This window comes from Galeopterus variegatus, unplaced genomic scaffold (assembly GCF_000696425.1).
Source record: "Galeopterus variegatus unplaced genomic scaffold, G_variegatus-3.0.2 Scaffold7990, whole genome shotgun sequence".
In the NCBI taxonomy this organism is placed as follows: domain Eukaryota; kingdom Metazoa; phylum Chordata; class Mammalia; order Dermoptera; family Cynocephalidae; genus Galeopterus; species Galeopterus variegatus.
Genome location: NW_007734101.1, coordinates 21,372 through 40,701, shown reverse-complemented (window position 1 = coordinate 40,701; position 19,330 = coordinate 21,372). Strand labels below are relative to the sequence as shown.

The 19,330-nt window shown below is 41.5% G+C and overlaps 1 protein-coding gene across 1 annotated transcript in view; it reads right to left on the bottom strand.

The window, feature by feature from the left end:
- Positions 1-19,330, bottom strand: part of SHC3 (SHC (Src homology 2 domain containing) transforming protein 3) — a gene marked incomplete at its 5' end in the record, with an annotated part of 40,786 nt that overhangs the window by 3,105 nt on the left and 18,351 nt on the right. Inside the window, 4 exons of the mRNA XM_008592526.1 lie at positions 944-1,105; positions 3,977-4,064; positions 4,884-5,034; positions 17,322-17,448. Of these exons, the coding sequence (XP_008590748.1) occupies positions 944-1,105; positions 3,977-4,064; positions 4,884-5,034; positions 17,322-17,448 (528 nt within the window). The remainder of the gene's footprint in view (positions 1-943; positions 1,106-3,976; positions 4,065-4,883; positions 5,035-17,321; positions 17,449-19,330) is intronic.

Below are 19,330 nucleotides of genomic sequence, written 5' to 3'. Positions count from 1 at the left end.
TATTCAGTGCTAGTCGCCTTTCTCTCCCTCTTCAGCCTGTAAAATTCTCAAGGAATCCAAATAGAAAATTTTATAATACAAAGCTCTTTGTGAGCTTGGGAAGTTCTTTCAAAATGCTTTAAAAATTTCCACTCTAACCACTTCATGAGTGACTTAGTTTTTCCAATCTATATGACAAACAGACAATCCATGGTACACGTCCCACTATAGTGCTATCTACAACAGATTCCTGTCACTCTCCTTACCCTGTTTTATTTTTCACCACTTATGAGCACTTATAACTACCTGGTAATACGTAGTTAGCTGTTTATTTAAGCCCCACGAGAGCAGAGACTTCACGTGTTTTGTTTTCCTGTATATCTCCAGTAAGTAGGATATTATTTGACACATGGTAGGTGCTCAATAAGTATTTGGAGAGGGATAGGAGGAGAGAAAGAGAGAGAGAATAGGAGAAAAAATGAAAGAGAGAGAGAGGAAGAGAGAGAAAGAGAAGGCACATAAGAGCGAGGTGCATTGCAAGCTCTTGCTGACACGGTGGCCTCGCTTCACAGACTGAGAGCTCCGTGCAGACAGGCCATGGCATTTCATCTTTGTGTCCTTAGCAACTAATACAGTAGTTGGTACATAACAGCCAATTAATGTTTAAATGAATAAATAAATGAACACCTTTATTTACGAATATGTTTTGTCTTGATTCATCTGCAGATCTTCAAGAGAAAAGTCAATTCCAAAAAAAAAGAAGGAAATTGCTTGGCCTCTTGACTGCAGAGAGGGCTGTAATCCCAAAGCCTTAAACAAGCCCAATCACAACCCAGAAAAGTGCAGCTAATCACCACCATTAATCAAACAGCAGAAAATTCAGTAATTGCACAGATTTCAAATAAAAGCCAGTGTAAAATGCAACCTCAAAAGAGAAGAAAACCAGAGACAGACAGAAACCCACTCATGTCAAAGAGGTCTTTCCGTGGGCTGCTCTCTGTGCTGCTGATGGCGGCAGCCGGCCATGCCTGCGGTGGGATGTGCTGGGTGTTGACATAGGTGGGTGCTTCTCCTGTGGGTTCTATGTGCAGTTTCCCTTCTGGCATGCTGTAGATGTCCAATGACCCTGTAATGAGAAATTGAGCTCCTGTTTCTCTTATGATGGTAAAGCCATTCATGCCTCTCTAGTGTTTTATAGAGAAGCTCCTCAAACCTACCAATAAGAAAAGTCTTCCTTTTCTGAGCCTGTCACAACACCCTGCTGTGTCCTGGCCAGGACAGTTTGCAGTCCGTCATGTCAGAATGGGATCTGCCAGGCAACGTCATGGAGGTGGGGAGCACCTTGATGGTTAGGGGCCTCACCAAAAATTCTGGGTCTCGCTGGCCAGGACCATGAAAGCCGAGCAGACAGAAGATGCCCCGTCTCCTCCACTCCTTTACAAAGGCTCCCAGATCGGATAACTGAGCAGAAGAGTCACAAGCTTTATTTTAATTGCTTTTTTTAAAAGTGTAAGTGAATGCTTGGTAAATTAACTCCACACTAGCAATACAGTACAGGCTGTGTATTTAGGAAGGTACCTCCCAACAAACTGAGATGCCTTCCTTACAAAATCAAGCCACTGCTGCTGACCCTGAGTTAGGGAGGGAGCCCAGGATGGGCATGTGACTGAGAAGCCCCCTGCTCTGAGGTAGTGATGCTTCCATGATGGGACTTCCCAGCCAGCCTAAGGGTGTGCTGAGGCTGAGCCAGGGGACTGTCCTGTCACCCAGAGGTGGAGTGAAAGGTGTTTTGCAAGAACACGCCCTGGAATCACTCTCAGCATCTTTCTGTGTGTGCCCTGACTGCAACCTGCTTATGTAAACATAATCTCAAGGACGCCCCATGACAGTCACATTTCTAGAAGGAGGGCATTTTTCATATCCTTTGGGTGGTGGTGTGTTGAAGCTGGCTCAATGCAGCTGCAAGGAGCCAGTTTGGGGCTTTGTAGAAAGCTTTCCCAATAGCTCACTGTTTGAGCACTTGCCAGCCCTCCACTGGTCTCCCAGACCGCTCATGAAGGAATGAAGTGTCCTGCCAACATGGCTTCGCAGGGGAGCGTCACCGGCACCATCATGAACTGTGTTTCTACTCGCCTATTCCTAAACACAATTTCTATGTTTAAGAAGCTGTTCCTGGATTATGTGTCCTTAGTTAGGGACAGCTATCTGCAGTTGACACATCTGTTTATATTGCAAACAAATCAGTCTTTAGAAAAGAATTTCACAAACTAATTTTAAAAAGGAAAAAATCAAAAACCCAATAAATAACCCTCCTGACAGTCCTTTTCAACTATGGATGACACCACGTGCTGCACCCGACACATGTGGACACACCTGGTGGCACCTAGAGTCATTTAAGAGGAATAACTACAGCAAATTAATAAGTAACATTTTTATTCATTCTATGGAAAAAGGTATTTATTGCTTTCAAATAAGAGACTGAAATTATGAAGAGTTATGAAGTCTCAAGTTTTGGGCCAGGAACTTGAAAAAAGCTTATTTTGCCCTAGGGAGTTTACTATGTTATCTGTTCTCAATCTGGCTAGAATCACCTGAATATACAAAAAAAGACTTATTTTACAATAAATCTGATATATTTTACAGTAAAGGAAATAGTTAATGGGAATAATGTCTCCTTAGATCTTTAGCAGTTATTATATGTCTGTGGCATACAAATGTTACATAAAAATATTTTAAATGTATATAGAAGAAAGATGAATAGCCCGTAGTGAAAAAGAACCTCTAGCAAAGTTATGACTTTGATTTGCTATTTCTATCCTATTCTTAGTCAGAACTATTTGATGGCTTCTGCCAGGCCTTATGTTTTATGGACTGGGCCAGCCACGTGGGTCTTTCAGCTGGGACAGGCCAAGACATGAAATTCTCTCACATGGGAGAAAATTTTAAAATGTATTGCATTTGCTCCCTGGCACAACTGGCTATAACAAAGGGACAAGACTTAACGTTAAACCATAAATGGTTATGTTTACATACATAGAAGCATCAATTGGATTTATGTCCTTTGGACCCTGTGGACTTAGTAGCCAGGACCCCAGAGCTATTGAAAGAGTTATGAAAATTTTTGAGAAGGGAAAAAGGTTAAAATTAAAAGGAATCTTTAAAGGATAGACAGATTAGATGGATAGAGATATGAATACATACTTACATACTCAAATACGTATACATATAAATAACTGTCTAGGGAATAAAGACTTATGTGAACAGTTAGCTCTTAGATAGTTATATCTAAATTATTATAGTTTTATCTAGATGTTTCTAAATTATTTTTAAACATCTAAATTGTAGATACATAGTTATATCTGTTAGATAGTTATAATTTAGATATATCTAAATTATTCTTAATGTGATACAGGTGCATGCTATTAGGTTTGACAGGACGTTGAAGTGTCCTCTAGAAGTACCAGAGCCCAGGAGAGACTTATATCCCTGGTGCCACCTCTGCCATCAACCCCCAGGTAGGTGTCTCTATGTCCCTCCTGAAGCTGACCCTGAGAGGACAGAGATGGGAAGAGAAATAAGGAAAAGAGGGAAAGCTGCTGTAGGAGCCACTGGTGCTCCACTTTGCTGGGGAACATATGAAACACACTTGGAGCTGCCTCACCAACTCCCATTTGAAACTGGTGAAGGTGCCCCTGGGATGGCAATTCCTCAGCACCCTTGGGCAAGTCAGCTCTCCCACCAGAGGAAGCCTTCGGGTGGACAGTCTCCAGCGTGCATGAGGACAGTAGGTTCTGAAAGAGTATCAGCGGGACCTATGCTGCGGGAGGTGTCATCTGATTTGTGCCAGTGGACACCTGCAGCACTGTTATTTCTCTTTCTGTGATCTACCCACAGCAAACACTTCCAGGGGGTCAGTCTGCCACACCACGGAAATGGATGACCCACTGGTGAGCACATTACTTTTTAAAGTATTTTTTATATTTCTCATCCTCCTCACCTTGCCTGACAGCTGTTGGCTGCCAGTCTTCAGCAAACGTGTCTCCTAAGTGTCTTCCCTGGTAATACGTTTGCTCTTTTCCTGCAAACTACAGACAAGTGTAAATACAAACAAAGAGAGAATTGCCCTCCTCCCATTTACCCATCTTTGAGAGCCATGGCACAGTAGCAGGACCCTCATTTTGGGTCAACTGCTTCCTCTATTCCACCCGATTTTCCCTTCATGCCTCATGGTTGGCATGAAGACTTGGGAAATAAGCCTGCGTGGGTGTGAGGAAAAGGTGGCATCTCTATCAGAACTACACACGCCCCTCCTTGCTTTCATCCACTCCGTGAAAACCAGGAAATTCCCTCTCAGAGTCAGAGCCTTGATTTCAATGTTATTTTGCCATTTTTAGTTGGTGTTACTATCATTCACACAAGGCAGGTGATGTTAAACAATTTCTTACAACAAAATAGAGATATCATAACTCTAGAAAGCAACTGCCTTACGAGAATTTTGAGTTGGAGTGAAAATCAAGGGAATGAATAAAATACAAAAACTCATAAAATTCTCACCATATTAAGAGCCTATATTCACTGTCCTTTATAGAGAACCCTAAACACCCCAGGGCTTTTCAAAGTCTTGAACTCTCTCTTCCCCTCATTAAGATCACAGTATGATGGGATTTGTCCTGGAGAGACAGGACACCCCCAGACTCGTATCTCAGGAATCACAACATAGTTGGCTAAGGCGTTATGCTGTTAAGCTTCCCCGATTTGTATGCTTTGTGAAACCCAATGAGAGAAAGTTTGTAAGTTATTGTGTTAAAAAGCGAACAGAACATCAGCCTGAAATAAAGTTGAAGAAAACAAAAAGAAATCAAGTCCAGTTAGTGTTCATCCAAGGAAAAAAGCATAAGACTTACCTGGGCTGTGTCAGGAGCTTGGGGTCTGGTTTTCAGTCGAGCGTCATGGAACCCTCCTGGAGGAGGCATCTTGCTTACGACGCTGTTGTAGTACGGGTGGTCGGAGCCTTCTCCCTCCTCTTCTGTCCATGGCTCATCCAGACTCTGCATTCTGTTAAAAGAAGATTTTCAAGGGTTTTAGCCAAGAGCTGAGTTTGCAGTCAAAAAGCAACAAATCTTGGGCCGGCCCGGTGGTGCACTGGAGAGTACGCCACTTGGGGGCGTGGCGGCGCTCCCGCCGAGGGTTCAGATCCCATGTGGAGACCAGTTCCCGCTCACTGGCTGAGTGTGGTGCGGGCGCAACACCGAGGGTTGCGATCCCGTTGCCGGTCCCCGGTACGGGCGCGACACCGAGGGTTGCGATTCCGTTACCGGTCAGTAAAAAAGACAAAAAGGAAAAAAAAAAAAGCAACAAATCTAATGTTAGTACCTGTTATCAAGAAAAGAGATTTTAGTCACTGCCCCTCAGTCACGTGGGCCTTAGACACATATGAACAGCAGATAAGTGGTTTGGCCAAATATCCCTGCCTTATTCAAGGTTCTACCCATTGGGAAACATCAGTCATATTTGAAACAGGTCCTTTTATAAAAGTACATTTTTTAATTAAGAAAGAAATATCTTATGATGAAATATAATCAGATCATCAAGGCACAGGTACACATTTCAGTAAGTCATAAAATTTTTTAAAAATCAACTAAAAAGTGGAGATTTAGTGACATCAGGGAAAATGGCAAAGTAAGAACTTCTGAAAATTCTCTCTTCCATAAAAGCAACAAGAAAGCCAGCAAAACAGAAAACCAATAAACAAAAACTCTTTATCAGAAACTTTTTCAGAACTCTGGAATTAAACCAGAAGCTTGTACAACCCAGGAAGTGTTCATTTAAAAACGAACAAACAGGTGTAAGAATAGTATCTTTGTGGAATTTTAAAATGCTCTATTTCTATCTCAGTGGTAGCTTCGAAAACCAAGAGCCCACAGTTCCAGTGAAAACCAGCAGCCTGGCAGCCACCAGAAGGAAAACAACAACACTGAGTCTCCTTCAAAGCCCCATTCCCCCAAAACCATCACTATTTGACCTGTTTCATTGTTCCTTGAAAGATCCAACTCTCAAGACTGTCTTTATTTGAACTCATTCAGAGCTTGCCTGGGGCAAAAAGTCTCTTCCTCAGGGGCATTGTCAAAAAGAATTAGAGGCATTTATCTAACATTTTGGCTCATCAAGGTAGTGGAAAACATTTAGGTCAAAAAGTAGGCTAATAAAAAGTGTAAAAGGAAAAGATGGGAAGTGAGATGTCCATAGGAACTTTAATAAGCACCAACATATTTCTGAGAATCTAGAAAGCCACATGCATGTGTACAAATGTGTGCATTCCCAGGGCTGCATGTCTGCTTGGTATACATGTGAGAAGGCCCTAAGCTCTCACCTCTGGCTGACCTTAAAGCTCTGCATATGCAGAAAATGAAGGCTAAGGCAGAGTTGTCAACTGCCTGGCTGAGTGCTGAAGAAATGCCTCAACACACACACACACACAAAGCCCCTTGGCAAAGACTGGGTGACTTAGTGGTTTCAGGCATATAAGGAAATATCTTTCCAATCATTAGCTGACTAATAAGTGAACCAAGCAGAGTCATCAATGGACACATACAACAAGGAATACAGACTTTACAGAATTAGTTTAGAAAAGTTACTGAAACAAATAACCACAACAAACAGCAACAATAACAAGTACTGAGGAGCGAAAAAATCTGATTTCCAGAGTTGCCACATAATATTACTTAAAATTTCTGGATACAGCAAAAAATTGTGGGACATGCCAAGAAAAAAGTATGGATTTTACACAGGAAAAAAGCACTCAACAGAAACTGTCCCCAAGGAAAATCAGATTTTGAATTAACTAAACAAAGACTCTAAATTAATTTCCTAAAATATGTTCAAAGAACTAAAATAAACCATACATAAAAAACTAAACATGAGAACAATGCCTTGCCAGATATGGAATATCAATATAGGCATAGAAATAATAAAAGAAGAACCAAATAGAAATTTTAGAGTTGAAAATTCTAAAAACTGAAATAAAATTTTTGCTTGGGATTAATAGCAGGTTTGAAGAGGCAGATGAAAGAATGACAGAACTCAAAGATAAGTCAACTGAGATTGTTCTGGTTGAGGAACAGAAAGAAAACAAGAATTAAGAAAAATGAACAGAGCCTCAGAGTCCCATAGGACACCATTAAGCACATCAACATACACATAAGGAAGTCCTTGAAAGACAGGAGAGACTGAAAAGGGTAGAAAAAACATTTGAAGAAATAATGGCAGAAAACTTCTCAAATTTGATGAAAAACATTAATCTATACATCCAATAAGCTTTAAAAAAACCTCAAAATGAACTCAAGTAGATTCACACATCATAATCAAACTGTTTAATCCAAAGAAAATGAGAAACTCTTGAAAACATCACATACAAGGGATCCTTAATATATTGACAGCTGATATTTTATTAGGAACAAAGCAGGTCAAAAGGCAGTGGAATGACATATTCTTGAAAGACTGTCTACCAAGAACACTACATCCAATAAAATTACCCTTCAAAAATGAAGCTTAAATTAAAATATTCCCAGATAAATAAAAATGAAGAAAATCCATTACTAACAAATCTGCCCTGCAAGAAATACTACAAGTAATTCAGGCTGAAATGAAAGGACATGAAATGGTAACTCATATCAACATGAAGAAATGGAAAATAATGGTAAAATTAACTACATAGGTAAATATAAGAGACAGCATCAATGTACTTTTGTCTATAATTCTTTCATTCCTACCCTTTAATTTAAAAGACAACTAAAACAAACAATAATTATAAATCTGTGTTGATGGGAACACAATATATAAAGATATAATTTGTATGACAATAGCAGCACAATGGAAAGTGGAGAAATGGAGCTACATAGGAGCAAAGTTTTTGTGTACTATTGAAATTAAGTTGATATTAATCTAAACCAAATTGTTATAAATAAAGATGTTAATTGTAACCCACAGGGGAACCATGAAAAAAATTATTTATAAAAATAGCAAAATAAACAAGGAAACTCAAATGGTACACTTGAAAAATATTTAACACCAAAGAAGGTAGTAATGGAGAAAGAAAGGGACAAAAATGGTATAAGAAAAAATAGCAAAACTGCATGGAAAAATTCTAACATTAGAAACTGCATTATATGTAAATACATTAAACACTCCAATTAAAAGACAAAGATAGGCAGAATGTATTAAAAATGATCTGACTACATGCTTTCTATGAGATGCACACTTCAGATTTAGAGACATAAATAGAATGAAAGTAAAAGCATGTAAAAAGACATTTCATGCAAACAATAACCAAAAGACAGTTGCAGTGGCAATACTAATATCAGACAAAATAGACTTTAAGACAAAAATTGTTACCAGAGATGCAGAAAGACAGTTTATAACAATACAAGAGCAATCCATCAAGAAGATATAGCAATTATAAAGAAATATGCGTCTCACAGCAAACCCAAAAATACACGAAGCAAAATCTGACAAAACGAATGGGAGAAATGAACAAGTAAACAATAATAGTTGGGGACACTAATACACCACTTTTAATAATGGATAGAACAACTACACCGAAGATTCAGAAATAGAAGAGTGAACAACACTATCAACCAACTAGACCTAACAGACATATACAGAACACTTCACCCAACAACAGCAGAATACAAACTCTTCTCCAGCTCACATCTCCAGGATAGACCATATATTAAGCTATAAAACAAGTCTCAAAAATTTAAAGTATTGGTGGGTGGGATGCTTCACAAATAAAATGGAGGAAAAAAATTTCAAGTATTGAAATCATACTAAGCATTTTTTCAACAAAAATAGAATCAAAGTGGAATCACTACCAGAAGGAAATTGGGGGAATTTTAAAATACATAGAAATTAAACAACACATTTCTAAATAAATAATGGGTCAAAAAGAGATCACATGGGAAATTAGAAAATACTTTGAAATAAATGAAAACAAAAACAACATATCAAAACTTATGTGATCAAGCAAAAAAAAAAAAAAAGTGCATAGAGGGAAATTTATAGCTGTAACCACCTAAACAGTAAATGAAGATCTCAAATCAATAACCTGACTTCTACCTTAAGAAACTAGAAGAAGAAGTGCAAACTAAGCCCAAAACAAGCAGAAGGAAGAAAATAATATTAAAGTGTAAGTAAATGAAATAGAGAGTGGGAAAACAATAAAATTAACAAAACCAAGCATTAGTTCTTGGAAAGATAAACAAAACTGTCAAATCTCTAGCTAGACTGACCAACAAAAAGAAGAGAAGACTCAAATTATAAAAATCCACAATGAAACAGGAGATATTACTACTAACCATAAAGAAATAAAAAGGATTATAAGAGAAACTATATATAATTGTCTGCCAACAAGTTAGATAAACTAGATGAAATGGAAAAATTCTTAGAAAGATTCAAACTACCAAAACTGACTCAAGAAGAAATAAAAAAAAACTGAATAGACTTGTAACAAGTAAAGAGATTGATTTAGTAATCAAAAAATTTGCCTTCCAATAAAAGCCCAAGATCAAAGGGCTTCCTGGTGAATTCTACCAAACATTTAAAGGAGAATTAACAGCAATTCGTCACAAACTCTTCCAAAAAATAGAAGATGAGGGAACACTTCCAAACTCAATCTATGAGGCCAGTATTACCCTGATCCTGATACCAAAACAAGACAAAGACACCAAAAGAAAAGAAAACTACATATCAGTATCTTTTATGAATGTGAACAGAAAAATACTAGCAAACCAAATCAAGCAGCATATAAAAAGAATTATATACCAAGGTGAAGTGGGTTGGTTCAACATCCAAAAACCAACTAATATATTAAACATGATATATTTATCATATCAATAAAATAAAAAACAATTACCACATAATCATCTCAATATATTCAGAAAAAGCGCTTGACAAAATCCAACACAGAGCACTCAACAAAATTGGAATAGAGGGGCATTTCTGATAAAGGCATCTATGAAAAGCCCACAGCTAACATCATAGTTGATGGTGAAAGACTGGATGTTTTCCCCCTAATATCAGAAACATGACAAGGATGTCCCCTCATGACAAGGATGTCCCCTCCAGAACCACTGTACTGGAGGTTCTAGCCAGGGCAATTAGATAACAAAAATATATAAAAGGCATCCAGATTAGAAAGAAAGAAATCAAACTCTCTCTATTTGCAGATGACATGTTTTGTATATAGAAAAGCATAAAGAATCAAAAAAAAGCTGTTAGAGCTAAGAAGTGAGTTGAGCAAGGTTGTTGGATAAAAGATAAACGTACAAAAATCAGAGTATTTTATATAATAACAGTGAAAAAGGCAAAAAATAAAATTAAAGAACACTCATTTATCATAGCATCAAAAGAATAAAATATTTAGGAGAAAAATTACCAAAACAAGTGCAGAACTGTATACTGAAAATTACAAAACATTGCTGAAAGAAATTGAAGAGAATCTAAATAAATGTCAGGACAGTCTGTGTTCATGGATTGGAAGATTTAAAATTGCTAAGATGGCAATATTCCTCAAATTGGTCTATGAATGCAACACAATCCCTATCAAAATCCCATTGTCTTTTTGAAAAAAATAGACAAGCTATCCTAAAATTCACATGGAATTGCTAGGGTCCCAGAACAGTAAAAATAATCTTGAAAAATAACAAAGTTAGAGAACTCATACTTCCAATTTCAAACTTACAAAACTCCAGTATTTAAACACAAGGACAGATATATGAGTATAGCTCAATTGATAGAATAGAATAGAATAGAGTCCAGAAATAATGACCATACATTTACAGTCACTTGATTTTGACAAGGGTGCCAAGATAATTCAGTAGGTAAAAGAATAATCTTTTCAACAAATGGTATTGTGACAACTGGAAATCCACATGTGAAAGAATGAAGTTGGATCCCTATATCATATCATATCCAAAAATTAACTCAAAATGAATTAAAGCCCTGAATGCAAGTGCTACAAACTATAAAATTTTTAGAAGAAAACACAGGCATAAATCTTTGTAACCTTGAATTAGTCAATGATATCTTACACATGACAAGAAAAGTACAAGCAGCCAAAAAAAAAAAACAAACAAACAAACCCAGGTAAGCTGGACTTCATCAAAATTAAAAAACTATTAGGCTTCAAAGAACACTACCAAGAAAGTAAAAATACAACCAACCCACAAAATGAGAGAAAATATTTGCTAATTATACATCTAAAAAGAGACATGTATCCAGAATATCTAAGAACTTCTCAATAATAAAGACAAATAACTAATAATAAAGTGATCTAAGGATTTAATATTTGCTAATTATACATCTAAAAAGAGACATGTATCCAGAATATCTAAGAACTTCTCAATGATAAAGACAAATAACTAATAATAAAGTGATCTAAGGATTTCAGCAGATACTTCTCCAAAGAAGATATACAAATGGCCAATAAGCACATGAGATGCTTGACATCATTAGCCGTCAGGAAAATGCAAACCAAAATCATAATCAGAGCCTCTTTCATTCATATCTATAATTAAAAAGACATACAATAACAAGTGTCAGTGAGCATGTGGAGAGATTATAACCCTCCTCATACACTGCTGATGGGAATGCGAAATGGTGCAGCCACTTGGGAAAACGGCTTGTGTAGTGGATTGAATTATGTCCCCACCAAACTCATTGAAGCTTGAATTGTGTACCCCAAGTTTTATGTATTAGAAACTTGGTCCCCATTGTGACTGTTAAGAGGGTGGGGAATCCTATTATGGTAATCGAAAGGTGGAGACTTGAAGAGGTGATTAGACTATGGGACCATGCCATAGTGAATGGATTAAAAATGGTGGTCCTGGGTGTGGTCTGGAGGGCTTTAAAAGGGGAGCATGAAGAGTCTCTCTCTGCTCTCTCTGCTCCACAATTTTCACAATGTAATACCGTGTCACCACCAAAGAAAGCCTTCACCAGATGTGTACCTTGGACTTTAGACTTTCCAGTCTCAGAAACTGAAAGCAATAAATTTTGTTTTTCTTTATAAATCACCCAATTTCGGGTATTTTGTTATAACCAACAGAAGCAGACTAACACAGCTTGGCAGTCTCTCAAAAAGCTTAGCATAGCATGACTTTATGACCCAGCAATTCCACTTCTAGGTATATACACAAAAGTACTGAAACATATGTCTGTGCAAAAACATAGCAGCATTACTCATAAGGTCTAAAGGGTGGAAACAACCCAAATGTCCATAAACTAACGAATGGATGAACAAAAGGTGGTATTTGTACAGTCGAATGTCATTAAGAACTCTAAAAAGAATGAAACATTGACAGGTCCTACAACATGGATGAATTTTGAATACATTCTTCTAAGTGAAAAAAGCCAGACACATACTATATGATTCCATTTATATGAAATGTCCAGAATTCGCAAATCCAGAGACAGGAAGTTGATGAGTGGTTGCCCGGGGAGATGGCGTGAGGAATGGGGACTAATTACTAATGGGTGTGAAGTTATTCTGGGGGATGATGAAACTGTTCTGGAATTAATGGTGCTGACTGTACATCCTTTGAATACTAGCAAATCCACTGAACCGTACACTTTAAAAGGGTGATTAATTCATATGTGAATTACATAGCAAGCTTTTAAAAAATAATAGAGCATTAGCTACATTTGATTTGCTTTTCATTGTCTTCCCTGGTTTTTTGTTGAAATGCCCTTGGATTTCTGCAAGGAAAATCAGAGGAAAATTCTCCAAGGAAAATCAGACCATAACCAAAAAACCATTCATTTATAAGTGCTAGTTTTGATTTCCAGTTAAAGATGGGCCGGGAATCCAGATCACAGAGTCTCTCCCCCGATAATTAACACCACGAACAAAAAATAATTCACAAATAAGTAAGTCCATACACCAGCAGCAAGAGAAGGAAGAGAGAAAACTCACTCCACAAACATGGAGCGCTGGGACCCACTGGGAAGACCCAACATTGCCACATTCCCTCTCACCCCTGTCCCTGTCACCACCCAAGCTGTAAGGACAAGAAGCTGAATGTACCAATTCCTCATACCTCCAGCAAATACTTCCCAATTTGGAGACAAATGGCCTGAGGGAGTGAGTAGAAAACTGAGAGAGAACTTCTTAAAAATGGAAGCTCCTATCTTACTGGCCCCCTAGGACCTCTGCATCTCAGAAGGAAACCAGCCGTGCCATCCTCAGTCTAGGCTGGCTACAGGGTGCCTCTCTCACGGCTGCTGTCCCCAGCTACAACAGAAGGGGAGCAAGCCCGGGCAGGGCCACTCGCTCCACTCTCCGACCCCGCGAGGTGGACGTGACAAGCAGTGGCAGGCAGGGGAGGTGGGCAGCAGGACAGTCACCTACCGTAGGAAGCTATAGGCAGGACCCCTTGCCACTGTCCTGCTTCAGAAATCGTATACCAAGACTTACCTGTGGAGCTGAAGTTTTTCTCACATCCTAAGGAAACTCAATGGTAGACCCTGAACATGTTTATAATAAACTAAACATGTCACAATTCCTGTTCACATTCACTATTGTATTTGACACTTAAAACAACTGTCACTATTATTCCTTTTTTACAGAGAGGTTAAGGAACTTGCCCAGGGCCACAGAGAAGGGACACGAGCTACAACTCTGTTAAGCTACGAAGGCTGATAAAGCAGCAACAGCGCTGGCAGCCAGCACACTGCCTGGTGGAGAGAACCTCTTGCAGCAGAACTCTGGCCAATGGTGATGTCAAGGACAATGGGACTCATAGAGGCTGTGGTTACACAGACCCAAGAAGCTGACATATGGAAGTATCACATGGTTGCAGAAGAAACAGAACAAAAAATATTACAGTGAAGTAGCTCTTCTGTAACCCTGGCTACCATCACTATAGTTTCAAGAAAATGTTTTTATACACATTCAAAGCATCATCCATATGTTGGCTTCCATCTGTCAGTTTCCTGTGCCACCGCCCAGCATCAACCAGGTGTTTCTGAGCCTGGGAAGCCCTGTAATTACTTGAGTCTGTCCAGAGCACAGCTCGGGGAGGTGGCCAGAAAATGCAGAGAGGCTCTCACAGACGGTGTCTCAGCATTACTCACCGATCGTGGAGAGCAGGGATCTTGGAAGGACACTGCAGGTATTGCTTAAACCGGAGCTCGAAGGCTTGTCCGATGGCGCCGATGACATCTTGGGCCAGCCCATCACAGCATTCTAGAATGTGACAAGCTGGGAAAGCAAGGGACACAGCCCTTTAGAGACAGACAGTCGTGCTCCCTGGGCTCCTCTACAAAGAGCCCTTCCTGAGGACAGAGGGACAAAGAGATGCATGTGTTCTTCATAGTATGTCCTAGCCCATCTAGCAGCAGCTCAATCCCTGGGGGACCCCACAGCTACAATGTTTCACAGTAGGCATGCATTTTGTAATAGCCTGTTGTCTACAAAATTTTGGTTCTATTTTTTTTTTTTTTGTCTTTTTCCGTGTCTGGCAACGGATCGCAACCCTCAGTGTTGCCCCCGTACCGGACCGGGGACCGGCAACGGGATCGCAACCCTCGGCGTTGCTCCTGCGCCTCGCTCAGCCAGTGAGCGGGAACCGGTCTGTATGTGGGAGGTGTGGGATCCGAACCCTCGGGCGGGAGCACCGCCGCGCTTCCCAAGCGGCGCACTATCCAGTGTGCCACCGGGCCGGCCCTTGGTTCTATTTTTAAACAAAGTAAGAATTTTCAAGTTCAAATTGATGGTTTCTAAATTCCTTTAAAGCCTATAAATATCAATTCTGACCTTGATAGGAAAACAATGTTTAGAAAGAGACCACAAAATGACAAAGAACCTAATCTCTGCACGAACCAAGTCTCTTTAAGGCCCATGAGCCTTAAAAGATGGACTTAAACTGGCGTCTGCTGAATGAACCTTGATCTGTTCAATGGACTTCATGCAAGTTTTTTGCTTACTTTTTAGTGGCAGTAAAGTGGTGACCACCAAATGTGGCCCCTAGAAACAAGAGTGACCTTTTAAGATAAACGTAAAGGGAATTTATAAATCAGTATGACCATCCCGACAACATGCCATTTGCATCTATGTAAATTTGAGACTGGATATTCATGCAGATTCTCAGAAAAGCAGCTTGTGCAGAAGAGTGGATACAAGTTAGGGGTGTTAGTGGATCAGACAAGGGCCACTCAAAGCCAGTGAAGTGGCCTGAAGCAAGTCCTTAAGTGCTTGATGGCAGGCGCCAGCTGTCACACAAGGACAGCTGTCCTGGTGGCGAGGCTGTGGAGGAATCCACGTACAACCTTCAGAGGAAAGAGGGTCGAGTGGGGGACACAGCATGAGAGGTTCTCCTGGCCTCGGCCTCCCAAGACAGTAGTACTTCTCCCAGACACACATCCACGGTGCCCCACCAGGAGAGTCACAGCCCCTCCTCATGTTCCTCCTGAAGGGGCTACGGACTTGTCACCATGACCAGCCCTAACATGATCTTGTTACTAATGGGATAAAGAAATTCTGCTTGGAGAAAATGACAGATGCCTGTCACGCTTCGCCTTTGTCTTGCTGACAGTCACAACATAATTGCATCTCAAGGAGCACTCCTCCAGGAGCCCCGCCGGTCCCCACAGGGAGGAGGACGTAGTAATTAGGGAGACCCTGAATTGTGGCCTCCCTATAGAAGCCAGTACACATTGGAAAGAAGCCTCACGAAGACAGGAAAACTGTTCAGGAGGGGACAGAGACATGGCCACCTCCGCAGGGTGTGGCCACTCTTGCCCTAATGCTGCCTTNATACTAGCAAATCCACTGAACCGTACACTTTAAAAGGGTGATTAATTCATATGTGAATTACATAGCAAGCTTTTAAAAAATAATAGAGCATTAGCTACATTTGATTTGCTTTTCATTGTCTTCCCTGGTTTTTTGTTGAAATGCCCTTGGATTTCTGCAAGGAAAATCAGAGGAAAATTCTCCAAGGAAAATCAGACCATAACCAAAAAACCATTCATTTATAAGTGCTAGTTTTGATTTCCAGTTAAAGATGGGCCGGGAATCCAGATCACAGAGTCTCTCCCCCGATAATTAACACCACGAACAAAAAATAATTCACAAATAAGTAAGTCCATACACCAGCAGCAAGAGAAGGAAGAGAGAAAACTCACTCCACAAACATGGAGCGCTGGGACCCACTGGGAAGACCCAACATTGCCACATTCCCTCTCACCCCTGTCCCTGTCACCACCCAAGCTGTAAGGACAAGAAGCTGAATGTACCAATTCCTCATACCTCCAGCAAATACTTCCCAATTTGGAGACAAATGGCCTGAGGGAGTGAGTAGAAAACTGAGAGAGAACTTCTTAAAAATGGAAGCTCCTATCTTACTGGCCCCCTAGGACCTCTGCATCTCAGAAGGAAACCAGCCGTGCCATCCTCAGTCTAGGCTGGCTACAGGGTGCCTCTCTCACGGCTGCTGTCCCCAGCTACAACAGAAGGGGAGCAAGCCCGGGCAGGGCCACTCGCTCCACTCTCCGACCCCGCGAGGTGGACGTGACAAGCAGTGGCAGGCAGGGGAGGTGGGCAGCAGGACAGTCACCTACCGTAGGAAGCTATAGGCAGGACCCCTTGCCACTGTCCTGCTTCAGAAATCGTATACCAAGACTTACCTGTGGAGCTGAAGTTTTTCTCACATCCTAAGGAAACTCAATGGTAGACCCTGAACATGTTTATAATAAACTAAACATGTCACAATTCCTGTTCACATTCACTATTGTATTTGACACTTAAAACAACTGTCACTATTATTCCTTTTTTACAGAGAGGTTAAGGAACTTGCCCAGGGCCACAGAGAAGGGACACGAGCTACAACTCTGTTAAGCTACGAAGGCTGATAAAGCAGCAACAGCGCTGGCAGCCAGCACACTGCCTGGTGGAGAGAACCTCTTGCAGCAGAACTCTGGCCAATGGTGATGTCAAGGACAATGGGACTCATAGAGGCTGTGGTTACACAGACCCAAGAAGCTGACATATGGAAGTATCACATGGTTGCAGAAGAAACAGAACAAAAAATATTACAGTGAAGTAGCTCTTCTGTAACCCTGGCTACCATCACTATAGTTTCAAGAAAATGTTTTTCTACACATTCAAAGCATCATCCATATGTTGGCTTCCATCTGTCAGTTTCCTGTGCCACCGCCCAGCATCAACCAGGTGTTTCTGAGCCTGGGAAGCCCTGTAATTACTTGAGTCTGTCCAGAGCACAGCTCGGGGAGGTGGCCAGAAAATGCAGAGAGGCTCTCACAGACGGTGTCTCAGCATTACTCACCGATCGTGGAGAGCAGGGATCTTGGAAGGACACTGCAGGTATTGCTTAAACCGGAGCTCGAAGGCTTGTCCGATGGCGCCGATGACATCTTGGGCCAGCCCATCACAGCATTCTAGAATGTGACAAGCTGGGAAAGCAAGGGACACAGCCCTTTAGAGACAGACAGTCGTGCTCCCTGGGCTCCTCTACAAAGAGCCCTTCCTGAGGACAGAGGGACAAAGAGATGCATGTGTTCTTCATAGTATGTCCTAGCCCATCTAGCAGCAGCTCAATCCCTGGGGGACCCCACAGCTACAATGTTTCACAGTAGGCATGCATTTTGTAATAGCCTGTTGTCTACAAAATTTTGGTTCTATTTTTTTTTTTTTTGTCTTTTTCCGTGTCTGGCAACGGATCGCAACCCTCAGTGTTGCCCCCGTACCGGACCGGGGACCGGCAACGGGATCGCAACCCTCGGCGTTGCTCCTGCGCCTCGCTCAGCCAGTGAGCGGGAACCGGTCTGTATGTGGGAGGTGTGGGATCCGAACCCTCGGGCGGGAGCACCGCCGCGCTTCCCAAGCGGCGCACTATCCAGTGTGCCACCGGGCCGGCCCTTGGTTCTATTTTTAAACAAAGTAAGAATTTTCAAGTTCAAATTGATGGTTTCTAAATTCCTTTAAAGCCTATAAATATCAATTCTGACCTTGATAGGAAAACAATGTTTAGAAAGAGACCACAAAATGACAAAGAACCTAATCTCTGCACGAACCAAGTCTCTTTAAGGCCCATGAGCCTTAAAAGATGGACTTAAACTGGCGTCTGCTGAATGAACCTTGATCTGTTCAATGGACTTCATGCAAGTTTTTTGCTTACTTTTTAGTGGCAGTAAAGTGGTGACCACCAAATGTGGCCCCTAGAAACAAGAGTGACCTTTTAAGATAAACGTAAAGGGAATTTATAAATCAGTATGACCATCCCGACAACATGCCATTTGCATCTATGTAAATTTGAGACTGGATATTCATGCAGATTCTCAGAAAAGCAGCTTGTGCAGAAGAGTGGATACAAGTTAGGGGTGTTAGTGGATCAGACAAGGGCCACTCAAAGCCAGTGAAGTGGCCTGAAGCAAGTCCTTAAGTGCTTGATGGCAGGCGCCAGCTGTCACACAAGGACAGCTGTCCTGGTGGCGAGGCTGTGGAGGAATCCACGTACAACCTTCAGAGGAAAGAGGGTCGAGTGGGGGACACAGCATGAGAGGTTCTCCTGGCCTCGGCCTCCCAAGACAGTAGTACTTCTCCCAGACACACATCCACGGTGCCCCACCAGGAGAGTCACAGCCCCTCCTCATGTTCCTCCTGAAGGGGCTACGGACTTGTCACCATGACCAGCCCTAACATGATCTTGTTACTAATGGGATAAAGAAATTCTGCTTGGAGAAAATGACAGATGCCTGTCACGCTTCGCCTTTGTCTTGCTGACAGTCACAACATAATTGCATCTCAAGGAGCACTCCTCCAGGAGCCCCGCCGGTCCCCACAGGGAGGAGGACGCACTCTACATGGGTCGTTGTCCCCGGCACAGGTAGTAATTAGGGAGACCCTGAATTGTGGCCTCCCTATAGAAGCCAGTACACATTGGAAAGAAGCCTCACGAAGACAGGAAAACTGTTCAGGGAGGGGACAGAGACATGGCCACCTCCGCAGGGTGTGGCCACTCTTGCCCTAATGCTGCCTTTAGTAATTAGGGAGACCCTGAATTGTGGCCTCCCTATAGAAGCCAGTACACATTGGAAAGAAGCCTCACGAAGACAGGAAAACTGTTCAGGAGGGGACAGAGACATGGCCACCTCCGCAGGGTGTGGCCACTCTTGCCCTAATGCTGCCTTTTCGATGCACGAATCCAGCAAGGCCCTGGGAGTTCATGTAGAGGGCAGCCTTCCAGGCCCTGGGGCCTCAGCTGCTTCTTCCCAGACTCTGGGGAAGGTGGACTTCCATGTACACAGAGAAACGTATTTCCTGGAAGAGTCCCTT